Source organism: Betta splendens, chromosome 14 (genome assembly GCF_900634795.4).
Source record: "Betta splendens chromosome 14, fBetSpl5.4, whole genome shotgun sequence".
Taxonomy (NCBI): Eukaryota; Metazoa; Chordata; class Actinopteri; order Anabantiformes; family Osphronemidae; genus Betta; species Betta splendens.
This window is the reverse complement of record NC_040894.2, coordinates 9,052,868-9,078,006: the sequence shown is the minus strand read 5'-3', so window position 1 is coordinate 9,078,006 and position 25,139 is coordinate 9,052,868. Positions and strand designations below refer to the sequence as shown.

At 46.3% G+C, this 25,139-nt stretch overlaps 1 protein-coding gene across 5 annotated transcripts in view; it reads left to right on the top strand.

The window, feature by feature from the left end:
* The window catches only part of LOC114869440 (cell adhesion molecule 2-like), a 135,289-nt gene that overhangs the window by 89,051 nt on the left and 21,099 nt on the right, over nucleotides 1-25,139 (top strand). For all 5 annotated transcript variants that reach the window (XM_029173686.3, XM_029173690.3, XM_029173689.3 and 2 more), the window contains exons 2-5: nucleotides 1,456-1,482; nucleotides 8,850-8,999; nucleotides 18,600-18,752; nucleotides 21,501-21,638. In XM_029173686.3, the coding sequence (XP_029029519.1) occupies nucleotides 1,456-1,482; nucleotides 8,850-8,999; nucleotides 18,600-18,752; nucleotides 21,501-21,638 (468 nt within the window). The remainder of the gene's footprint in view (nucleotides 1-1,455; nucleotides 1,483-8,849; nucleotides 9,000-18,599; nucleotides 18,753-21,500; nucleotides 21,639-25,139) is intronic.

Sequence of the window (25,139 nt, the reverse complement as noted above, 5' to 3'; positions counted from 1 at the left end):
ATGGCATGGCAAAATGGGGAAATAGGAGAGCACACTCCAAAGTGTTTTATTCAATTTAAGCTTGCCAGGACTTACCCAACTGTTGTGTTGGTTGCCTGGTAACTGTAATGCTCAGAAATACAAGTGGAGCGAGTGGAGTGAATAAGACTCCCACCACTTTTTACTCTTTTCTCCACTGCTTGTCTTTTACAGTATCTCCCCCCCACCCCCATATATACGCTCAGCTGTTGTTATGTGTAAACGGTGGTTCATAACACACATATATATATATATAGATGTATTTCTTCCTTTCTTCTCCCGCGTGTCTTTCTTTCCACGGCTATTGACTGAGAGAGATCACAGCTGCGGTTGTGACAGGAAGCTCGTACCTTGACAGCAGGGATGAAAGGTAAGAATAGAGCGAGGTCAGACGTTGCTGAGGGAATGTTTCACAAAGCCATCAGTATCATGTAGGAGGCGGCGCTGGTGGAGATGTGACATCAGCGGGCCCCGCGTGAGAAGATGGAGTTAGAAAATGTACAGCGATCGTAGGGACTCGTCTGCCTCTCGCTTCCTTCCAAAACGACACGAGCGAAGCTGAAGGCGGCGGAAGTCGTCTCTCTCTCGCTCTTTCTCTCTCTCTCTCTCTCTCTGACGGACGAACCCATTTACATTGCGCTAACCGGCCAAAATGGAAACATCTGTACCGCTCTGCCGTTTACACATCTGTAATGGAAAGGAAAACACAATCATTTCCGCAGCCGGCACCTGCGGACAGATCCCCTTTGTTCCTCCTCCGCCGTTGCTCCTCTCACTGGAGGCGTTCCAATAGATCCATCAATTTGGCAAAGCAGCGCGTGTGAAGCGCAAGAGTCGCTCCCCGGAGACGCCCGTGCGGCCGCGTGCTGCGGCTCCCTTTTGTTTCCGTCCACGGCCACGTCGCGACGGCGCTGTCCGCACACACGCCTCCGCGCTGATTAAAGTGCTGTCATTCACAGCGTAATGTGGCCTGGGACTCAGAACACACACGTCACCACGTCTGGTGCGCACACAGAAAACACACCTTGTAAACTCCAAGTCTGGACTTTTCAGTTAAAACCCAGTGAAGCACAGCTCATATTCCTCAACAGCACGATACCTGCAATATGTCCACGTCCTCATGGCTCCTGCTCGCTCATTAAGAACCAATGAGCTACAGTACTTTGCATGATGTGCACCATGTGAAGCTTCTAATGAAATGATGCAACTGTGTAAAGTCCTTTTTGCTGAGTCGTGACAAACGCTCTTCAGGGTAGAGCGATCAGGCCTCTGGTTTCTGCACGTGGGTGACAGATACAGACACACTGCTGCCCCACACTGATCTAATCAGACGCTCTGTCTTGTGTTTTTGTCCCGCTTCCTGTCCGGGCTCCGACATCCGCCTCCCTCCATCCGTCCGTCCGTCCATCTGACCTCTCGTCCGCTCTGGGATTCCAGTGATGGCATCAAAAGGCAAAGTTCGAGGTGAGTTGTCCGCGTACGTCTCAGTGTTGTGAAGGTGCAGTAACAAGAGAAGAGGGAAGAGATGAATCAGCTTTTTTATTTTTTTTTTTCATTTACAAAATAATGTGTCTGTTTATGTTTCTGTGCGATTCTGAAAAGCAGTAATTTCGGTTTTCAAACGCGCGGTTTTCTTTGTGTTCTGGTAAACACGGTGAAGTACACAACTCGCTTCACCCCACACACGGAAAACAACGCTCATTAAAACGCTTTGCTTGGAATTTCAATCGCCGCTGCCAGTGCGTTGCTGTTGCTCATGAACCCAGAGGCGCTCGAGTGACGTAAAAGCAGCAGATCACTGTTCACCTGTGACGTCACCTGTGATGTCACCTTTAGCCGCCGACGAGCTACAGCACCAGTAAATTACAATCAAAACCATCAGAAAGGCCAGTGTTGAACAAAATTATTTCTTGAGCAAAAAAATTATAATAATAAAAATAAAAGTGCACATGATGAAACCATATATATACGCTAAAAGACAAACCAATGTGTCTAAAGGCCTATTTCTCCTTTTTTCAATAAAACCCCGAGGTCGACTCAGAGTTCTCTCCTTCCACCGCTGTCTCCATTTCCTCCCCCTCGGCAGCAGCTGACGTATCAACGCCACACCCTCCTGTGCGTGGATGCGTCATTCATTTTGACCGCCTCCCCATCCGGCTGCATCAGCCACATCCTCCCTCTAAGCGCCATCCAAACCGGGCTCGCGTCCTTTTCTATCTTAATGTGACGCTATAGGAAATCCATCGCACTCTTAATAGGGAACAGAGGACGTGTAGATCACACTGGAGCACATGTCTCATCCCTGCCTCTCGCCATTATAATGAGGCTATTGGTAGGAAAACATAACAAGGCAGATAAGATTCATGCTGATCAGTGGGCAGATAAAGACTCGGTGCACCTCAAAGAACCTGTTCATCAATAGGTGCTCGCATGAGGAAGAAAGATATACACTATTACTGTGGAGCTGAAGGACTGAGAGCAGCTAATGGTGCCGCACACATTTCTCCATTTGTAAATGTATATAAAGCATATTGTAGCCAATTACTGTAACAGCACCTAGGATTAACGGCCCTGCCTCTCCCCGTCTGTTCCTCTTTCTTATTGATAAAAGATTAAGTCGGGGGTTATTTTTGGAAAAGGTGACAACATAATGGCATCACTGTCAGAGATGCAAACGAGCATGAAAAAGGAGCTCATTAAACACGGCGCGCAGACGAATGGCAGCGCCAGTGTGTGTGTGCGTGTGTGTGTGTGTGTGTGTGTGCGTGTGTGTGCGTGTGCGTGTGTGTGTGTGTTTGCACAACCTTAAAGTGCACTTTGAAATTGCTCTGAATTGATTCTACTTTATTCAGCGTTATTGTGCCTGAAGTATAATGTTGCCATGGATTCACCGAGCTCTGCTGCCGGCTACGAGCTGAGCCTCGTTCTATGCTTTTGCATTTTGCCAAACCAACTATTGCTTATTTACTTAAACGGCGAAAGGAGAACTCTAAGAACTACAGTCTCAATGATCAGACCAAAAACAGATAACCATCACAGATCATCTGTAAGAAATCTCCCTGCACATCTGACAGTGATATGAAGTTTGAAATCCTGCAAACTATATCCGCATATATCTGAATATATGTCTGCTCATACAGAGGTTGTATCTATTTTTTCCCACATAACCCTAAACCGTTTTAAAGACGTGACTGCGTGTCAGCTAAAATACCCGGTCCACGCTTTCATCACTCTGAGCTGTCACACGCGTTTTAGGGCTCCTTCAAACGCACGCGCTCAGACGTCAGAGCGGTCGGAGCGCGGCTCCGAGGCGAGATCTTCAGCGTCAACGCCGCCGACTGGAAGCTGCGGTGAAAGAGCAAATCAGCAAAGTAAACGTGACGTGCCGAACGATGAGAGCTGTTTTTAAAGCCGGCACTTTCTGCTCGGTGAGTCTTGCAGACCCCCCCCACCACCACCACCCCGGGGGGGCGAGGCGCCGTTTCCCAAATCACTCTTAAATGAATAGTATCTGTCAAGACATCAGCACACATTAGAAAATCACACTGTGTCATGTTGATACGGGGAATTTGGGGGGTTTTCGGTGGCAGCGATGATTACTCTGATTTCCCTCATGAATACCGCCTTAGCCTGAGATCATTCCGCTCTCAGCCTGTATGAAAGCATGTGAAATGAATTTCCTGCCGTTGAAAATAAAAGGAAGTCAGGTGCGTTTCTCCTGCAAATCAGCCGGATGGCAGCCGAAAAAGTCCGATTTCTCAGACCCTCCGCTTTCACGACATTGAACTTAAAAGGAGCACGCGACTGCTAATCCGGCATCACCATTGACTGGCTTTCTATTTAAAGAGGGATTATGCTTTGATTCTACGCTACATATACTCTGCAAAGGCGACCGATGAGAACACGCAGCTCGCTTTACTTACAGTACCCGCCGCATGCACGTAGTGGCTGGAACAGGCCGCGTGCATCGTTTAGAGCATCGTTTAAACGTCCATTTAACCTCTGCAGCCATGTGAAAAACACATGCTCTTTCGCGTGGAGGAGGCATTTCAGATGTTTCTTTATTTATTTTGCACTTGCCTCCATTGTTTACTCCGATCCCTCTTACCCTATTTTCACTTATCTGTCAAAAATATCTACTTCTGTCCTTCCCCGACTCGCTTTTGCTCCCAGCTCCTTCTGCTCCCTTTGGCAGATGGAAGAAAGCAGTGTATTAAGTATTTATGAAGGCCAGGTTTACCTCTGTCATAAAACCATGAGATTTCTGGCCTGGCTTAGAGAGGATAGTGAGATCCCTGGCCATTTTGGACTGAGCGAGCTTGAACTGGGCTTACACACAGAGAATGGGCAGAGGTTTATATCTTTGCCCTTTAAATTGATGTGGCTGATTCAAGGTCAGGGATACTGGGCATGATGCTGGTGTCCAGGAGAGGGTCTGGTCACCCATTTGAAATTAGTGAGCGGGCTTGTATAAAAGGTGACACACCGGAAAAAAAGAAAAAGGAAAAAGTTCATGGTTTGCAATTTTACCTCCGCTACTAGAAATAGAAGCGTGTCCGCGCCGTGGCGCGTTTGCTTCTTGCAGCGTTTCGGACGCACAATGAGGCGGCATCAGAGGACGACGTCTCTCCTTGTCACTAGCTCAACAACGTCTGTTCACACCTTTCACGCCTGAGACGCCACTGGAGACACCCTCGGTTCCTCCCGTCTCCAGGCCGAGCTGTCTTCTAAACATAACACCTAGCGTCTCCACCAAAAAGCAGGCGGCGCTTTGCTGGTGTGACTCCAGGGGTTAAGTTGGGACGATGGCAGCACCAACAGCTGTCCAGTCTAATTACTGTATGTAAATGACAGCGGCGCTGCCATAGCCAGCCCCTCTGATGCCGGATAATTAATTTCATATCTGCAGATCAGAAATTACAGTCCTGGGGTGGTTGTATGCCAGCCATGAATACAAAGGTAGCTCCACCCTCTGCAGGGGTTGCATTCAATTTGCTCACAGCAGGAGTCTTATCACTGTCAGAGGAGCACGTTGGAAAACACACACACAAATTTAATTCCTAAGACAGAGCGGAGGTTCCATCACCTCATGCTTCAACTGAGTAAATGATGACAATTAAAATATGTCTTTCTCAATCTTAGATTGCAGCCTGTTAAGGATGGGGGTGGGGGGTCTACTGGTTAGATTGGACATAGACTGTGCCTTTAAATGTTGCTGGCTGCTATACAGTGTTTTTTCTTCCACACAAACTTACAGTCTAATAAAAAAGTGAATACAGGAGTCTCATTTTTCATGCCAGGTGTATCAACGTTATAAAATGTTGATAAATCACGTTTCCCATGCAACATGGACTTGCGATGCATGTTGATAGAGGGAAGTGTGAGATAGGTCGAAGCAGAAGAGAAAGAAACAAGACTGTGTGTGCGTGTGTGTGTGTGTGACATGTTCCCTGAGAAACGGCAAGGGGTTTGTGTGAAAGCTGTCACACGGCGAGGGCGAGGAGTGATGATGCACTGCTCAAATATGTTGGCTTCTGTTGCAGGAAGTTAACAACAACATTTTGTGTTCCCTGGTATCAAATATAATTGGTTCTTGTCCAGACAAAAACAAAAATGAAAAAAAAAAAAAAAAAAAAAACACCTGGAAGTTACGATTGTGTTTTGCTGTTGCGTTCCTCGGGGGACGCTGACACGCTGCGTGGCGAGGTTACGGACTGACACCAGCTCCTGAGATGATCAAACTCTTGACCTTGAAGTGTCCGTCCAATCACCAGACCACCCTGCTGCCTGACGCTGGGAATCACTCACCGCCAGCCGCCTGTCTATCCAGCTGTGTAGCCACCTGTGTGACCATACAGACACTAACTGCTCATGGCAAAGCTGCCACGTCCTATGTTCCCTCTGCTTCTCATTTGGGTTCCTCTCGCTGCAGTGCTGTACTGCATCCAGTACTAGAGTAGGTCCACGATATGATGTGTTAACATGCAGCACGAGTCGTTATTAGTACAATTCCACAGTATAAACCTTTACTTTTTTCATATAACTCCCATCACTAGGAGGAATTTGTGCAGTGCAGCCAGTCAAACCTCGAGGTTGGAGCTAAACTGTCCTTTGTGCTTCATTCTAGCATTTTGCGTCACTACGCCACCGGATCAGAACGCGGAGAAGCGACCTGTGAAGGCTCGCAGCGCGTTAACTGGAACCACTCTGAGCGTTTAAGCTCACCGCGGTGTCTGCGTTCATCATTTATGCTCAAGTGGCTTAAAAGGTGACTCAGCTAATCAAGTGCGCGCCGCCTCCGTCCGCTTTCGCGCTCGCGTATTCCCGACCGTACATCGCGGCTCTACAGCTCAGTTGAGCTCCGGTTCTGGTGTAAAGGTCAGTAGCTCCGGGCTGTCCGTCTGTCTGCCTGCATCACTCTCTTTTTCTCTGTTCCTTGAATGCCTAAATAAGAAAGGTTGGTAGACTCAGCTGCTCTTGCTTGAAAGGTCATGTCAGAAAGCGGGCGGAATGCATCCAGGATAGTCTTATCACTGTTATTTGTTCAGTCGTTAGCTTTGGCACTGTGTTCCTGAAGGTGACTTTGTGTTCTGTGAATATTTCTACTGCCTGCTTGAGGAGTAAGTACTAGTTTGATCCCTTGTGAAACACACTACGCATGCGAAGGTGTACTGTAAGTCCAAAATAGTGTGGGGAAACTTCTCAACCAGCCTTAATATGAAGGGTACTAAGCGGTCACATTAAGACTTACAGTAGGAGGCAGCTGCATAGCATAGGAATGAGCTGCTGGTTTAGCCTCTGGGGACAACGATGGTCTGCTATTTGTTTGGAGCTGGAGGTCGCCAGCCGTTCATTTAGGATGAAGGGTGTGGCTCGTTGTCAACATGAATGAACAACCTATGGCAAATATTGACTTTGAAGCTATACATTGACCCGGCTTAGCCTCGGCGTGTCAGTCAAAGTGAATGGCAATTAGTCTGACCCCGCTCTCTATAAGAGGCAGTGCACAATTGAGCATAGGAGAGGGGATTGGATGGAGATGAATTTCGAACGGCTCGGGAGCACTGGGAGATACAGGGAGGATATGAAAATGAGAGACAAAGACGGTGGAAATGCCAACCTTCAGGGATCAACCAGAGGAGGAAGCGCGACAGATAGAGCAGAACAGAGAGAGGGGAATCGAGTAGAATGGATGTGAACTGGAAAAGATAGAGCGAGAAACCAAAAGTAGGAGAAAGAGTGGAGTTGAAGTGAGGGAAGGATCTAAATTTAGACATGGAAATCAGGAGAGAACAGCTGCCTCCTTCCCTCAGGAGATACATTTAAATCAGGCCTGGGTGGCCAGAGGGGAGAATAGAAGAACCTACTCCACCGGCCAATTAGACTCATAGCGCACTGCACTGTTCTAATATAACCATCAGGGTGGCCCCTGTGGTCATTTCAATCCCACTGGACGTGTAGCGCCAGACACTGACACAGGGCTTAAGCAAAGGGATCCCCAGCCTGGTGTAGTTTCTGTAATACAGCGGGAGAAGAAAGAGGGAGAAAAGAGACAGAGGAGTGTTGATATACTGTACGTATAATGTTGTTTCTTCTTCTGCCTTGATAAGCGACCGTGTCGTACAAACGCATGCAAACATCACATCCTTAGTCTGTCCCCAAATGATTCGCTCTGTCGGTTTTCAGCTAAACGCTAAACGCCGCATAAACGCAGGTGATCGAAACCTTTCCTCACACGGCCCCCTCGTCATACGTCTTAATTATTGTGAGACAGTTCAAATGCTGACGTTATGCGTGTCCAGTCTGCAATAAACGCTGAGTAATTTGAAAGCACGTCTCATCATCTGCTCGACAACACAACAGGTGAGACTTCAGAGACACGTGCGACGCAGTATAATATACGTCATTTCAAACGTTTCCTTCCATTTATAGTCAGGGCATGGCCTTCCCTTTGTAACCCAGCATAATGCATTGTACCGTGGTGCATGTTGCTCAACGGTGTAAGTGATAAAAACAAGAGAAAGTGAATGATTGTAAAAGTGGGAATTATTTAAAAAATGAAAAGCCAGGACAGGAGCAGGAGCAGGAGAACGGTAAGCTCTGGTAGATGGTGCCTCATGCAAAACGTGCATGAATAAAACATAGTCCTGGCTTCTCATAGCTCAAATCCATCTTTCCTCCGTTTCCCTGCTCTTCCTTCTCCATCTCTCACACGCATGATTAACCTCAGGAGGCCTTAATCAACACTGGAAATGACCCGTGCTCCTTGACTTACCTCTCCCTCCCTCCTTCACCTCATCTTGCCTGCACTCAACATGTCCTTCACCACAGGTCTGTCTGTGATGAGGGTGGGGGGTGCTCTCACCTGCTAGTCCCAGCAGACAACCTCTTTTTTGAAATGGGTTTATCTTTTCTGGGCACTAACTGAAATAAAGAAAACGCTAAATTGGCTGCTAATTCTTTGTGTGTGTCCTGTCTGTTACTATAATTATTTCATTTGTGCAGATCTGTGGTTAGCTTGTAGCAGGTTACATGGGGACGGATACTCTTCCTACCTAAATCTTTATTCACACTGTGCTGTGGGACAACGGTAGGGATTATATTGTAGTATTATTTACTTGGTCCCACTACACAATGTGCTAAAACTGGCTGGTCACCATCGTTGACTCAGTTGCAGAACGGAGCTGTCCGTGGTGCTGAAATCTACTTCTCCCTTACAATTAGAGGTCACACACGTTTACAGTGCACGTCCCAGGTTGTCCTTGCGAGCTGCACCCACCTGATGCTTCCTGGTCTCCTCACAGACGTTTCTCTCTTGTGTCACGGTGCAGGCGCCAGCGGTCAGCACCCTTTGGTTCAGAACGTGACGGTGACAGAGGGCGGGACGGCGAACCTCACCTGCCGTGTGGAATATAATGACAACACCTCCCTCCAGTGGTCGAACCCAGCACAGCAGACCCTGTTTTTTGGGGACAAGAAAGGTGAGTTTGAGATTGACAGTCTGCAGCCGCCACACGACAGATGGAGTCTTACAACATATTCCCTGTCTTAGGTTGTTGGAGGATGAGAAATGCACAAAACACACAAACAGGGTTTTTTTTTTTAAGCTGGAGAGCAACCTGAGAAACCTTCCATATTCCTGTGTGTTTGTCACTTGAATAAGCTGCTGTCTTTGTTATGTCATAGTTTCTGTCCCACATTTCATGTGTCTGTGTTTTCCTGTCAGGGCTCTGTTTTCACAGCAAGTGTATTCACGGTACAGAGGAAGAGACACACACATCCCCAAGCCTGTCTTCATATGGTCTTTAAAGCCAGTCCTCTGGGGATGGATAGAGCGTGGCTATTATTACTTCTCTGTACTTCATCCCCCACACTCAGACAAATATGAACACAGTTAAGATACAGTACGCACACAAACCAGTCTGCATAGGTAAACAGTTAGTAGTGGCAGTGAGAGATGATATGACGGCTAATCCAAAACTGAAGCAGTAGTGAGCATCATGTACGGCGCCATAAGCAATGGGTTCGTGTGGACTCAATATTACTGTAAACATTGGATTTGTTATTTGTTGCACGGTCATAAAGTAAAAATGGCTCAATCTAGGAGTAACTGGTTGGATTTCTAATCAAAGGACATCTCATGTGTATGAACCCTGGGAAGCACTGCATGGGAACAAAACCTGAGATCAGATTTGGCTTTTTATTAAATGCGTTTACTTAAACCAATAGGTTCAAGCTGGTGATTTGCAGGGATAACAGATGCAGCATAAATGAAAGTAAAATATTGTGTCTATTAATTATTAAATGCTATTATGCAAAATAAATAAGGAAACTTTGGTGATGTACTGCAGAACAATTATTTATGAACTTCACACCCTGCTTCTCGAGAAGGAAAAGCCTGAGAATAATGTGATAAGACAAAAGGGCTCCAAACTCTGTATGATAAACAGTTTATATACTGGAGACCTGCGAAGCCCTGCAGAGAAATTCCTCCCATTAAACTAATGCAGCCCCTTGTTATCTTTGCATGCACAGACACTAAACACACACATACGTGGTGGGTGGAGCACAGGCTTTAATGGCTAATAATTACACAGGCTTCATTCTTGACCTTCCAAAGCCTCTTCAGTAAATTTCCCCATAAAGAGGATTCACAGGTGTTATTTTGTTGGTTGATCTCTGCTGAAATGATTGCGCCCTGTGCGTCTCTCTGCTGTATTAGTGCAGCGTAATAGAGTATGAATCACACTCTCTTGTAAGTGTCTGGATTAAGCACATATGGGATTTACGCAGACTTCCGTTATCCCTCCTCCCTCCAGACTGCCTCGTCCATTTGTGTGTTCCTTCTCTGGTCCACGCACACGTGTGTGTGTGTGTTTTTTTTTTCATACGCCGGGTGCTTGAATACATGCATGCGTGTCGTTTTTTCGACCCGTCGCGTTTTCACTTAGCCCTGTTTTTCTCCGAAACGCAGCAGTAAAAAGCTGCATTGAACATTAAATTCAACAGCCGATGTTCTCTGCAGGTTATTCCATATCACACCAGGGGCTGAGCTCGGGGGTCTATTTCATGGCATTTCCAGTGCAGAGCTCTGAGATTGGAAATGAAAAAGCAGCCAAGGACTCACTTATTATCAAAAAAAAAAGGATACTACCGAGGCCGCAGAACTACATTGCTGTTTGGGTTTGTGTGTGTGTGCGTGTCTGTATGTGCGTTTTGGGAGTTGTCTTGCTGAACGTGGCAAATTCAGATGCACATGCTGATGGGAGCGCTGAGATGGTGAGTGTTTCCAAAGTGCCACTGGCAGCGAGAGAAAGGAAAGATGTCTCAGCTGCAAACGCCTTTGAGCACAGTGGGTTTCAGATTAATTTTCCCTGCTGCCTGTTGGGAAGAAGGGGACGGGGATTAGGGCGAGCGCACAGTTGCTGAAAAATAGTCTCGGCTCACCGAGTTTGTGCTCACTCTGCTTTGTTACAATTAGCTGGAAAACATCTTGTTTTTGCTCCTAATGCCAACGCGCGGGGAGATTCCACGTTTGGATTTTTCAAGGCGAAACGGGTCAAATCCAATTGAGGCGATCGCGCCCGCGCACGTGGCCGCGTGCGCGCGTGTGTCGCGGCATTAGCATAAACGCATTTCTTGCCGGAGACAAACGCGGCGTCTGACTCCATTAAGTCCTTGGAGTGGTGCCGCTTCCACGCCGGCTGTTGTTTAATGTCAGGGCCGAGGCTCACCTCGAGACGTTTAGTCGGACGAAAGAGACTCCTCTTGTCTGCGGAACTCTCCAAGGTGCTGCGAGGACTGTGAAGAGTTGTTTGAATTTCAAATAAGTCATTGTCCCAAAAGTAGCCAATTTTGTCCTTTCCATCACTTACCACAGAGGGACTTAAGCTGTGCTTCAACAGCTACAGGGAGACAGATGAGCACTGAGCAAGAGGGATTCTCTCTTTTATAAGAATCAAAAGAGGCTAATATCTTTTTACAAATTGCTCTTTTGGTTTCACGTTATTCAAGACTTGGTAATTGCTTTATTTCCTGGATGGAGAAATATTGCAGTGGGGAATAATTACAATTTATTCCTTTTCCCCCCATACTACAGAGAACCTACAGTATATGTAATTACTTTCCAGGCTAAATGTGCAGGCTTATTAAGAGGACCCATCATGTGTGAACGCTGGCTAAGGTACGACATGAAAATCCTCTCTTCAACGCGGCTCCTGTAATTTGCTCACCCGTCCTCGTCACATTTCTTCTCCAACACCCACGTGCACTGTCATTTCTGACCTCCAGCAGCTTTTTATCCCCTTCTTTTATATTTATCTGTCCGCGCCCGCTAGGATCACGCCTTGCCCGTCCTCGTGAGCATCAGACGCTATTTGCCCGTAGCGCGCGTTTAGCGGAACTGAATGCGCCGTCGCCGGGCTCCAAACGTGGCCAATGCAGCAGGTAGCGGCTGCGTGGGAGCGCCGGTGTGGGGTTCTCGCGCCCGGTGTCAGCGGGTGGACGTGCGATTAGGATGTAGATCATTTTGTCGTACTGGAGAGAATCTAGCGGTTCCACAGGCTAAACAATGACATGCCGCGCTTCATGGGGCCATGCTAGTCAGCTCTTCAAGGTCAAGTCTTTTTTTTTTTAAGAGGTTTGTTTTAGAATTGATTGCATTTTCATTCAGTGCAACTCACGCTCTCTGACATCTGGAAACTATTTGAACGGATTGTGTTCCAACAACAGTCTGGCTCACTTCAAGGTGTTCTAGTTTAGCGTGTGAGCTAACATACTGTACTTGTACATGGTGTTCCTACAACTAATTGGCGCTGAGCTACTGTTAAAAACATCTGTTTACAGCTGCAGAGCTGTTCATCCTTCTTCTCATTTATGTTGTTTTTCTTCTTTTTTTACCGACAATCAACTAATCACCATAATGAGTTGAAAGAAGTGCTTTCAAATGAATATAACTCAGTGCATTTACATTAATAATCATGCACACTTGCTTGTTTTTATATAGCTTTGGCAGAGGTCATTAAAAATAAATCCCTCACTGAACTGTATTAATTCAGAACAAACTAGAGGCTGCTGGCAGAAGACTGTGATGGCCTGTAACCATCCTGTTTTCAGCAACTTTATGAAAAACTGCATAAACTCTCACTTAGCATAGCTTGAACCACTGCCGTTGCAGCGTCTAACATCCCTCTAACTGTACCACATCAATTTTTTAAAACGCTGCCAGACAAATGAAAATATGAGGCCACATTTACAGTATGGTGCGAGTTGAATCGATGATGATTCACGATGTTTCAGCGAAAAGCTCAAAGTGATTCCGTCTATTAACCGGCAACCTGGACCCACACACACACATACACACACACACACACACACACACACACACTGTATGTAGCCATACATTAGTATGAACTATGTGTCTCTACATGTACTGTGTCTTGTTTATGCCAAGCAATAATACATGTGTGTTGCTGAGCTGGTGCTGCACCAGCAGTGGACACGTCTGCCTGCCCCGTCCCCATCCACAGATTGATTGAATCTGTTTAAACATTAAGATTAGTGTTATGGGTGAACAGCTAAGAGCCAACTGCTCATTTTTAGGCTCTGGAGCCGCTAAATATGAAACTATTTGGGTCCTCAGATGTCAAATATTCAGCTGTCTGAATCAATTTGCTGGCTGTTTGGGGCTGTGTGAGCGTGTTGGTGCGTGTACGTTCGTAAGTGAACATATACGTGTGTGTGTGTGTGTGTGTGTGTGTGTGTGTGTGTGTGTGTGTGTGTGTGTGTGTGTGTGTGTGTGTGTGTGTGTGTGTGTGTGTGTGCCTGTGGAATGCCAAGCATCCCACCTCCCCAGTATGCAACCATGAAAGCTTTGATGCATTCAGAGTATCTGTGCCTGAGCAATTTAGGGGATAGGCTTTTAAAAGTTTTCCAAAGTAAATAACAAAATAAGAAATGCCTGACAGACTTTTTATTAAACAGATAGCAGAACTTTCTCTCAAAACTTAATCTTAGCAGGAAAGTTAAACTTTTGAGACAGCTGTCGTTTTTTCTTTTTTTTTTTTTTCCTGGAAGAGTGCCTCTATGAAACATCCTTTCATGTCGGCCTGAAGATTGGTACGATGTTCCCTGTGATAGAAAAAAAACTTGACTGTAAATCTCCAAAGATCCCTAACAAGTCCCCTCTCTCCTAGACAAGGACCATAAAACATGAGGAAGAAATAGCGGAAAAAGGAGACAGAATGTAGGCCTTGGTGGGATAAAGGAGAGGAATTAAGGAGGCATTTTATGAGAGCTCTCAGATGCAGTTATCACCTCTCAAAGACACAGACAACTTTGTTTTTGACCTTGAGCGTTAAGCATCTTCGTTCTCATTCTGCTTCAATCAGACAGAAAAATCCTCCTCCACCTACGCGTGTTTGCATTGTATTTAGAGGAGTCGTGTGATTAAAAGCAGGGATCTGCACACTGTACAGTACGTGGTTATTATTGACTGTGTTGCTTACAGATCAGCGAAGCCCGTGTAAGACAAATGTCAGCTTCGCGCCGCTCGCTGTGGAGTCAAAAAGTGACGAGGAGACGACGTATAGCGTCAAATGAGCAATAGATCCTGTTATTACTGCCTTTATTAGTGGAGCTACTTATCATTTGCAAGGTGCAGAAAAAACAAACATACCTGAGGCAAATGGGAATAATTAGCTCACACTTGGCGACAGACTTATTATTTCTCTCATGCAAAAGAAAGTTCGGGAGCCTTGAAAAAGCAGTCGTATTTTCTAACAGAATTAGAAAATAAAGATTTGTTTGCAGGGATTATTGACTGTTATCAAAATGATAATGGGATTCTGCCAACGGCGGCCCCTTCCCGTCAGAAGTCATTTTGAAGGATGGCTATAGCGGCGCCCTGGAAGAAAGGAAAGCTTCTCTTATTCGCTCGCAGGCTGTGGGAGGAAAATGCACCTCTTTGCACGGCACAGCGTGGTTCACAGGCAGCAGACGTATTCTCACTGACCAGCTTTCTACAAGGACTTAATGAAGTAAGGCTGGTGGAGGTGTCCCACTGAACCCGCCGTGGCAGGTAGGAACCCATGAAAGAAAAGCCTTTCTGTCACCGCTGCAAACGTCCATGAGCCAATAATTATATGGAGTTTGGCACATTTTACATTTTTAAAAGCCGGCGAGCCTCGAAGAAGGTACAGCGGGTAATGAAGCTTGAGAGACGGCTGAGATACAGAATATACATTAAGCTATTCAATAAACATTGCATTCTGTTTGCTTGAGTCTCCCCCCCTCTCTCTCTCTCTCTCTCTCTCTCTCTCACTCACACACACACACACAGAGTCAAACTCAAGTCCCCAGATGGGTTGTTGACAAGGAAAAGAGAACAGTCACATCCAGACGCAGGCGGTTGAATGTATATTCTGAAATTTGCACTTTTCTCATTATAAAACTCTGTCACTCGAATGAGCAAACACCTGCAAAGGTTCTATACTAACACACGGTGTCTGGGGAGAGACGAGCGGAGTGGGAGGCGCGCGGGAGAGGGAAAGGGCAGGAGGGGGCGGGGCGAAAGGAGGGAATCACGACTCACTTGCACAACACGCGTCCTTAATCTACAAATGCAATTAACGTCGCTCCACACGCAGATATTCCACGTCTAGATGCAATATATTTACTGATGAACGATGAGGACCCTGGATAACTGGCTTTGCCCTCTGGACACAGTATGCTGCATTTAAAGAGGACTTAGCGGCCCACGTGCTTCAGAACCACTAGGTTGTGTGTTTTGTACATTATTACTCTCATAGCATCATGACTGTTGAGCTATGAAGTGAGAGAAGAAGCTGCCGCTGCTGCTGCTGCTGCTGCACCCCGGGTTCACATGAGGTCAGCCACGACGCAGCGCGGCGCATCAGCAGATTTAGCAGAGCAGCCACAGAGCCGAGGGCGTCCCGGAGCTGGCTCCTCGCTTCAAATGCAGCAGCGAGCATGCAAATGTGCGTGTCTAATGCACAGATGAGCTCAAGACCGAAAGGAAAAAGAGCAGAAAGTCGCCGCTCTCTTCAGATGACACTGTCATAGTAGATGATACAGTAGATGATTATCAGTAGTACAAATGGGTATTAATCAGGTAATGTTGAGGGCAAATATCTATCACTTTAATAATGTGATGTTTGTATTTGTGTATATACATTTGTAGAGAAACAGGGATCTGCTTGAAAACTTCACTGTAAAACGTACTCATCCATGTACATGTGACTCGTACCATGACTTCGTCCTTGCCTTTAAATAAAAACTTACGTTTATTAAAGTGTGCTCGGCCCACCTGCTGTGCACTGACTCAAACAGTCTAGGTTATGTAATTAATTGGGCAAGTACCAATTAAAAAGTGTCATTTTGCTCTATAATTAGTTTTAAATTACACAGTTCTATCTGAGAAATGTGTTGGAAATTATGGACCAATAAATTAGAATGTTACTGCTTTGGAGCCACTCTAATGCATGTGGATGACTTGGTAATCTGTGTTTTATTGCTAATGCGAGACGGTTTAAAAGATAAAAATGAAAGGAAGGAATCTGATGGAACGGCTGCACACGCTTTGTTAATATTAACCTGTTGCTCATTAAGGGGTCAGAGACGATGATGACGAGCGTTAACATCACACGAGGCGTATTTTTATCGATTCAGTCAGTTGTAATGAGACGGTTCTGACTGAGCGTCTTCCCTCAGAATAAAAATGTCACTTCCAATTTAAAAGTAACAAGACATTTTTGACCTTCTCTCTTTGTGCCGCGCCGTGTCTCAGTTTCCCTTTTCACAGATGTGCCTCTGCAGATTTTAGATTTTTTTTTATTTTTGAAGACGTCGCTGACATTTATCACTCTGATCTCCTGCTTTCTGAATGCACCGTTTGGGAACAAAGCGCGTTCCGCCTTTGCTGTTATGGCAGTTGACTCTGTGTTATCTGATTGGCCGTGTCCTCGGGGGCCTCGGCACCAACCTGCTCCTCTGAGCCAACGGTCATCAGCACTTGTAATTAGATGAAAGACCTCGGAGCCCCCGCTGGGTTCACATCGCATCTGCTTCGGCAAACGCTGCGCTTCTGTGTCAGGTTTAGACAATCATACATAGGATGCAGCCTCTCTCTCCCTCTGAATCAGCTGTATTGACCATTTGTTGCAGCTCCAGATCACTTTGACGCCGACGAGCACTGCTTTGCTTCCTGTGCATCTTTATTCAAGGGAAGAAACAGAAAAACGAAACATATGATTGTTCTATAAGTAGTTACTGCACAAAACAAATGCGTCTGACACCACCAACACACGCTAATGGCCTCTAATGGACGCCAGACGACTGCAGCCTCTTTGAACACAAATAGAGAGAGATGCGTTCCTCTGTGTCGATGTCCAACCTTTCACTGGACACAGAACGAGGGAACGACTCTGTCTTTGGCATCTAAATGAGCGCGAGAGGAGAAAATGAGCAGATGAAGAACAAGCGGGTGTCTGGATTCTAATCTCCTTATCTTTATCCACCGGTGTAGAACACAGGTGAGGGTTTCATATCGCCAGCTCCAGCTCCCCCACAATGAGCTGCCGACAACAACAGCGAATGCACGCGTCCCGTTCAGTATGAACGACGTCGTCTCCTTCTCCTGTGACGAGACGGGCCGTACGTATACATGTGAAACACTCCCAGCATTAGAACTGGCAGCAAACTGGGTTCAGTGGTCCTGCACCGACGGCCATGTCTGCTCCTAAATACACAAACAGGAAGAAGGTGTCAGCAGTATCCAGCCTAAAGATATGTCATGCTCGTATCAAGGCGTCATGGCTGCTCAGGCCCGGCACACGGCGTGCTGAGATAACCGGTGTAGCGGGAGACGGGGGGGGAGACGGGGGGAGAACAAATCCACAAATAAATGAGAGCGAGCAGCTGTCATTTAGCCAAACTGATTACGACTCCGCCGCCATTTACTGTAGGTGCTCAGCTCGGAAGCAGCAAAGCAGAGCCCTCCGTCCCTCCGCCGACGGTGCGCTCGCTGACATTTCTCCATGTTTGTCAGCGCTGTGATCACGCACACACAGAAGCGGCATGCGGTCACCAAGGGAGACACATTTACCCGTGAATGACAAATTACAACTGTAAGTGGCTTAAAAACACTGCTAATACTGCAGCGCTGGGCCCTGGTATAAGACTCGCACTGTGGCAAAACAATTAAGGGACATATTGAAGCGATCATGTCTGAACCAGCTCCAAAAAGCTTAACTGACTGTTCATATTCTATATATATATATATATATTATATATTGGGAGTTTCTTTTGCAGGTTAAATTGATTGCATGACAAAAATATGCTTGACGGTTGTCTTCACTCTTCCTCATCAGATCGGCTTCATCATCGATGGATGAAATGATTTGTTTGCACAGAACCGGCCTGTAGCGCGCGCTTGGCTCCCACCATGCGCCGCTCACACAAAGACATTCATTTTGCAATTATCATTTTTGTCATATCCCCAAAGTTCTGAATCTGACACAGTTCTGGAGTCTGGTTTGAGGACTGTGGGATATATCGGTATCAGCAAATCCATTTTAACTCTCACATGTTGCCAAACTCATTAGGCCTCTCTCTCTCAGCTTGTTATTGCAGTATTGATTTCCATTCCCGTTATGTCTTTTGGAAGATTACATTTTCATATAAGTAAAATGTCTATGATGGGTTTCCAGTGGTGGAGACCATATCTGTATGGTACTGATTAATACATTTTCTGTTTCAACGGATGGTTCAGCCCAGAGGTCACTTTTGATAGGATTTCAGATTGTTTATCCATTTAAATTTATTCATGCATTATTTACAATTCACATCTTGTTTTGACTGAGCAATAACCATACCGGGTCCATCATTGCAGGCGTAATGGGCAGATTTGCTAATCCTGGGTGGCAGAAGATGTGGATAAGAAAAGGCCTGATTAGAAATAACGCCAAGAGCGTTTTCTAATGATTTTATTGTTTTTGGACATGCACTGTGCAGATTTCACTCTTACGGTACTGAAATAACAACTGCGACGCGTCTCTGCTCAGCTTTAAGGGACAACAGGATCGAGCTGGTGCGTGCGTCGTGGTCGGAGCTCACCATCAGCATCAGCGACGTCACTCTGTCGGACGAGGGCATGTACACCTGCTCCCTCTTCACCATGCCCGTCAGAACGGCCAAAGCCTACCTGACCGTTCTAGGTGAGTAGCCTCCACCTACGCCACCTCTACATGTATGTACTGAAGCACCACCAATAACTGCAGGGTTTCTCATCTGTTGCTTGGAGCTCGACCGATCCTCTAAAGCCCACACAAATAAAATTAAATACAGACAAATGAATACTACTGTTACACCCTCTCTCCTATTAGTACTGTTTGTGTTGTGATCATCTGCTCACACAAACATTGTCTCATTTCCTGTCACTGGGCTTATTATCTTGCCAATTAGTTTTCACTAATGTTAATAGATATGCAAGAGCACTCCAGGACCATTAGCAGACTCTCCGTGTTAACAAGCAAGCTGAGAATTAGAGACATTAAAGGCTGCTGCTCAATAAGGATATGGAGAAAATTATTTTGCAATGCTGAACAATAGTTAATGGTGCAGGCCAGGAAATACAGCGGGAGATTTAATAAGCAGACAAATGGTCTGGGGACGCACTGGTTTACCCACAGCATCAGGACAGTGGCCACTGGGAATGGGCATAAGTGAAATTGAAAACAATTTGGACAAAGGCACTAAAAATAAAAACTTTAAATGCATGAGTAGTGTAATGGGATTCTCCAGATGAGTTTATCTACTAGAGGAATACAACTGAAAATGATAATAAACGCGCGATTCAACAGTACATTACAGGTTGTGCTCCTGGAAGGACTCATCAGCGCTGAAGTGAACATGGCGGCGGCTGCAGGGGGAAAGTCAGGAGAATATGAGAATCATTAGACGTCGTCCAGTGTCATGAGTGTGCACATAATTTCACAGCAGTCCAATCGATAGTTATTTCAGTTTGCAATAGAGCAAAGAGAGAGAGCGACGCCGCAAAATGCACAGCGGCTAAGTGTCCTCTCTGAATACAAACAAAACAGGAAAATTTGGATTTTGGCTCGACTCATCTCCTCACAGAGCTAATGACCAGCGGGATCTTTCATGTGCTGAAAACGCTGTCGGTCACGATTCAACGGTCGCACACACGTGCAAAAACACGCAAGCGAGCGAAGACGCGCACACAAACAGAGGGAAGGATTAAAGCTCGGCAGCCTTCAGCCGCCCAAGGGAACGCTGATATCTGATCTGCTCCCATTCAGCGCGGGCAAAAACCACCACGCATCAGTCGAGCCAAACTTAATCATCAGCATATAAGTTATAACCCCACAACGTAGGACACGCAGCAGCTACACAGCAGCACGGTGGCTGCAATGTCACATGAATTATTATTCCAAAAGACACAAAACTAGTGCATAAAGGGAACCCTGCTGCCTCAACACACACACACACACTGAAACAAACAGCACGGTGGCCAATTAGCTCAGGAGGAGCGGCGCAAAGCGCGGAGGCAAAACCTAAAAGGAGAAGTTTTACTTCAGTGATACTGGCAAACGAGGTTAAAGCACACGCAGTAGAATTAGGCGGAACACAGCGAACGCTCGCACACGTCCGGGGCAAAGTGATTGTTACAAGCTAAGGTGAACGGTTCATCTCAGGAGGCCGTGTTCCAACAGGGCCGCGCGGCTCAGCGTTGGGTGTCCAATTAAACAGGTTTACCGACAACTCCGGGGAACTGAAACAGGACGGAAAAAAACTGCTTACAGTCATTGAAATAAATCGCAGCACAAGACACTTTTTAAAAATTACATATTAAAGTTATAAATGTTTTTAATGTCAACAAAAGAAGACATAGTATCATTTTTTTAAACATGAATTTCTGAAAACATCTGTGATCTTTTTTTCCCCAAGTTATCATACTGTTTTTTCTCCTGGTGAATGATGCTAATAAGTTGAGAAATTAATGAAGCACAAATGTGTGTTTGGCTCCTGCAAACAATGTGCAAATGAACGAGTTGCCACTTTGGACTAATCTGGATGTTAATGAGGTGCTGCTAATCTTAAAATTATAGTGTTCAACAAAAGCAACGGCGGCATCTTGAGCAACAGCTGATGTACAAATAATGAGTGTTAGCAAAATGTACATAGAAATGCCTTGGAGACTCTGAAAGCACAGTTGGGTCCCGAGATGTTACTGTGAGGTCAGTAAAGCTAAGTAGAGCTACCTATTAAGATAATGAGGATGTAAATGCATACAACCCTATGTGTAATGATTCCAAGGTCATTTAAAGCTATTCCTCCATCAATGTGTATATAAAAAGGGCAGGTAGTCAGCGGAGAGGAGGAGGAGGATGAAGGTCTGTACTTGTGCTGAAGAGTAGAGGAGGTGCTAAGGCAGACAAGGCCGGGGCCAGTCAATGGCATTGACTGACAGACCTTTCAGTCACTCAGCCTCAGGCAGACTTATTGCTCAGTGGCATTAGAAGGGCAGACACACTTAAACCACTCATTACAGGAGAAGCCAGTAATTAACATTTTCTGTACGACCTCGTGAGCATTAGTGTGAGCTGAAGCCTGGGAGTCTGCGCGCACACACACACACACACACACATGAAACAAGCAACTTGTTATTCTAAACATACGTACGTGTCAAATGGAGCGTTTCTCAGCGCACAGTAAGAGACTGCACCTAGAGAATCCTCGAGACTGGAACTAACCCTTAAAGGGAAGAACGGCCTCCCTGGCGCGTTCACGCTGCCGCCGCTGCCGCTGCTGCTGTCTAGAGCCGGCTCTCATCTCACTGCAGGAGGATTCTCGCTCAGGCGTAATTAGATTATTGTTGCATAATGACGCGCCGCTGTGTGCAAAATGGGCCCATGGCTGTGGTTTCCCGTCCCGACCTGCAGGCGTACCCGAGAGGCCGGAGATCGACGGGCTGACGAAGCCGGCCAAGGAGGGAGACTACATCACCCTGACCTGCATGACCCAGGGCAGCAAGCCCGCCGCCGACCTGCGCTGGTTCAGGAACGAGAAGGAGGTCAAAGGTAGGCCACATCTGGACCGGCACACATCTGGCAGAGCTCCAGCCGCCTTGTAATTATTCAAAATGGAGATTTGAGGGAGAATTTTGAAGAAACTAGAGGTGGGGACAAAATAAGGTTTGTGAGGAGGAGAGGATGGGATGAGGGTTCTGTATCGAGCAAAGCTCACAGCCCAGCGGGACGGGCTGTCCGAGATCATCAGCACAGGAGCAGAACTTCCACCCGTCTCCGGGCTGTTCCACAAAGCAGATTAAAGGCAAATAGCAAAATGCAAATCACCCTTTTGTCATTTAAATGAATGCAAGTGTAAGCAAAGAGTCGGGATTGGAAATCACGGGTTCCTTTTTTTTCTTTATTTAACTGGCAAAAAACAAAGCAAATGATTGGAAAGACACTGTCAAGATCGCAAAACCTTTGTTTAACCCAACAGATCACTAAGTCTCTGTAATGAGAATCCCAAGCAGCCAGGTGTTGCACATCCTAAATGGCCAATTAAAGGAAGTAAACTTCACATTATGAGGCGCGTTTAGGATGCGCGGCACAAACACACACGCTTCAGAGTTCATTTCGCTGCTTAGACAAAGGATTAATAAAGCACAAAAAACGATTTTTGCCAAGGCGCGCATGATCCGTGCATATTAATGCCCGTCTTTACGCGGGTTTTTGGCCGGCGCCGTGGCTCCGGCAGCAGCCACTCGCTCTCTCTTATCCATCTGCTGCACATTTATTCCCCTTCTCGACGCGTGCTCGTTAACGCTGCCTCGCATGCGCGCTGCTTGAACCTTTCTCTTAAATGACGTATTGGAGAGTAGATCTCGATGCACAATATATTCCTCCTTCCGAGCTGGGTAACGTACAGTAAAGCGTATGGATGGTGCACATGCACTAATTAGCAGCGCGAGTGCGTCCCTCGCAGGCTCACTGCGTCTCTGTGGGTGATAATTGTGTGTCCCAGCGGCCCACTACTGAGGGAAAAGCTCCCTGGAAGGCGAATGGAAACTTAGCCAGGACATAATGTGCTATTAATTTACCACAGAAACTTAACAGGTAGTCGGAGCGATCACTGGCGGCTTCGAGTGTAGATGGTCTCCGAGGATATGGCTTCTCATTAAGGTCACATGCTATAATTCTCTCACTAAATTGGCATATGACCATCTTTAATTTGGGCCTTGTACAAGTCTGTTAGTGGATTAAGGGCTCTGATGACGTCAGTGTGTTCTGTGTCTGAAATAATAGTGTAATAATACTAGTTATTTTGTCTGTGTAAAAGCAAACCGCGACAACATTGTCCTAGAACACAAAGCAGAACCTTCAGACTTTATACTAATGTCAGATTAGCAGATCCTCGTCAGATCTGCTGCTGCACAATCAATCGCGGGTGATGTTCGGCCCCCTCATTCACTGCGAAGCTCTCAGCCCTTGTCATTATATCTTTTCCGGACGGATCTAAAGCCCTGACAGCTCCGCCCGGTATCTCACATTAGGGTTTCCCAGGGTCCAGATTAGCAAACAGATAGGTCCAAATCAATGCTAGTCCCCCACGCAGGTTTAAGCAGGTATCACGGTGATCCTTTCATTTAATTAGCCCAATCCGTGTCCTCAGGTTCACTCAGACTTCTCGAAAAACATATTCGAATTCCCGATCGGACGGAAAGTTAACCCCGAACAAACCCGATTGGTGAACACGCATCCATAGAAACACAACAACAGGGTCGACACGGACGCTAAAATGTCCGTCCGTTCCCAAAGTGAAGCAAACATCGATCTCCTGATGATGTCTCATCTTCCTTGACAAGTAGGTGTCTGCTTTTAATTAGCACTTTCCTCGGTGCGATGCGTTTGTCAGCCATATTCAGGACATGTTTGGTTCAAGAAAGAGTCTGTTCTCACGCTTGTGATTGACACATGCACATTTACACATTTTATTCTGCTTCGTCACCCCATAAATGCATTTCTGCCACTAATTGGCTGACTTCTACAGTAATAGTAATAAGGAGGTGTGAATCATTACTTGGATGCAGTCGGTCTGACTCGTTATATGCGACACTGCCAGACAGTTTGCCTGTGAATGTATGTGAGGCCGCGCCTTGCATTTTAATGGGAGGAAAAAGTGGAGGAACTCCGGCAAGTGACTCTCCGGCAGCGCCGCGTTTAAAAAGGACACAATAAATAAACATGAAACCAGCCAACACAAAGGGCAACACATGTTAATACACAGCGTATGCGGGCGCACTTGCGACGCTCATCACCCCGAAAGGTTCGGGGGTGCGTTGGCTGTGAAAAGCCATCTGATTGTGGGCGACCGAGCCGCGTATAAATGACAATTGCGACATATTGGTGTGGGATCTGGGGGGTATAGAGAAGATTATATTACCGGCAGAGCCACCGGAGCAGTCCATCACCCATTCGCATTCAGTTCACAGGCCCCCTATGCTAAATGCATGCGCGCCTGTGTGTGTGCGCGGGCAAAACAGACAGATGGAGAAGACAGCCTGCATGTAAGGACATAAGCTCGCGTGTGTGGAACGGAATCCAATATTCTTATTTCTCAGTCTCTTTGTCCCTCAGATCCCCCTCAGTCCCCACCCAGTAATGATATATTTCTATCTCAGTTACACACCACAACCCAGAGAGACCTCTGCCAATATCACCACATGTAGCACTTGTTTACACACCGGCAAACCAGAGGGAGCTGCGTGGAGACCGAGCGAGGCAGAGATGAAATGAATATTTATTTCAAATAAGGGTGGGGATGTTCTCCATCAGACTAGTATTATCATACTCTCTGACCTAAACTGTGGAGGTTATTGCTTCATCATGTTATGCGATAGCTCAATTCCAAGGGGGCTTAAGGAAAAAAACACAGAGATTTGATTCAAATTCGCCCGCGGTCACGTCCCTATTCTATTGTCAAACTTGTTGGTCAAGGACAAGGAGATATCGCTGCAGCGCCTTCCACTATTTTAGGTGGAGTTTTTAATATGCTGTCAGTCAAGCCGCCGCCGCGGCCGAACAACCTTTCGCGCAGCGCTGGCGAGTTTTTTTTTGTTTTTTTTTTCCATTGGTGGGTAATTGTGCTTGAGGACGGGAGGCCGAGGTGGCCGTCATTACCGGCAAGGTTGGCTCTGGAAGGAAAGGGAAGAGGGAGGGGAGAGGGGCCCGTTTCCAAGAGGAGAAGAATCAAGTTGAGGAATTTATAAAAAGTTTTCTGGTTAAAAGAAAATACATTTTCGGTCAATTCGGCGGTGTTAGACAACCTCACACACGCTACTTAAAAAGTCAGTGTTGGGACTACATTTATACTAGCCAGCTCCCTGGGGTGGGGTGGATCAATGACCATTAAAGATGTAATTTCAAGATGGCTCCTGCAGTCCCAGTGGCATGAATAAAACATGGACAAGTCTCTCTGCTACACACACACACACACACACACACACACACACACACACACACACACACACACACTCACACTCACACTTTTACTTTCCCCTCCTCTATGTATGC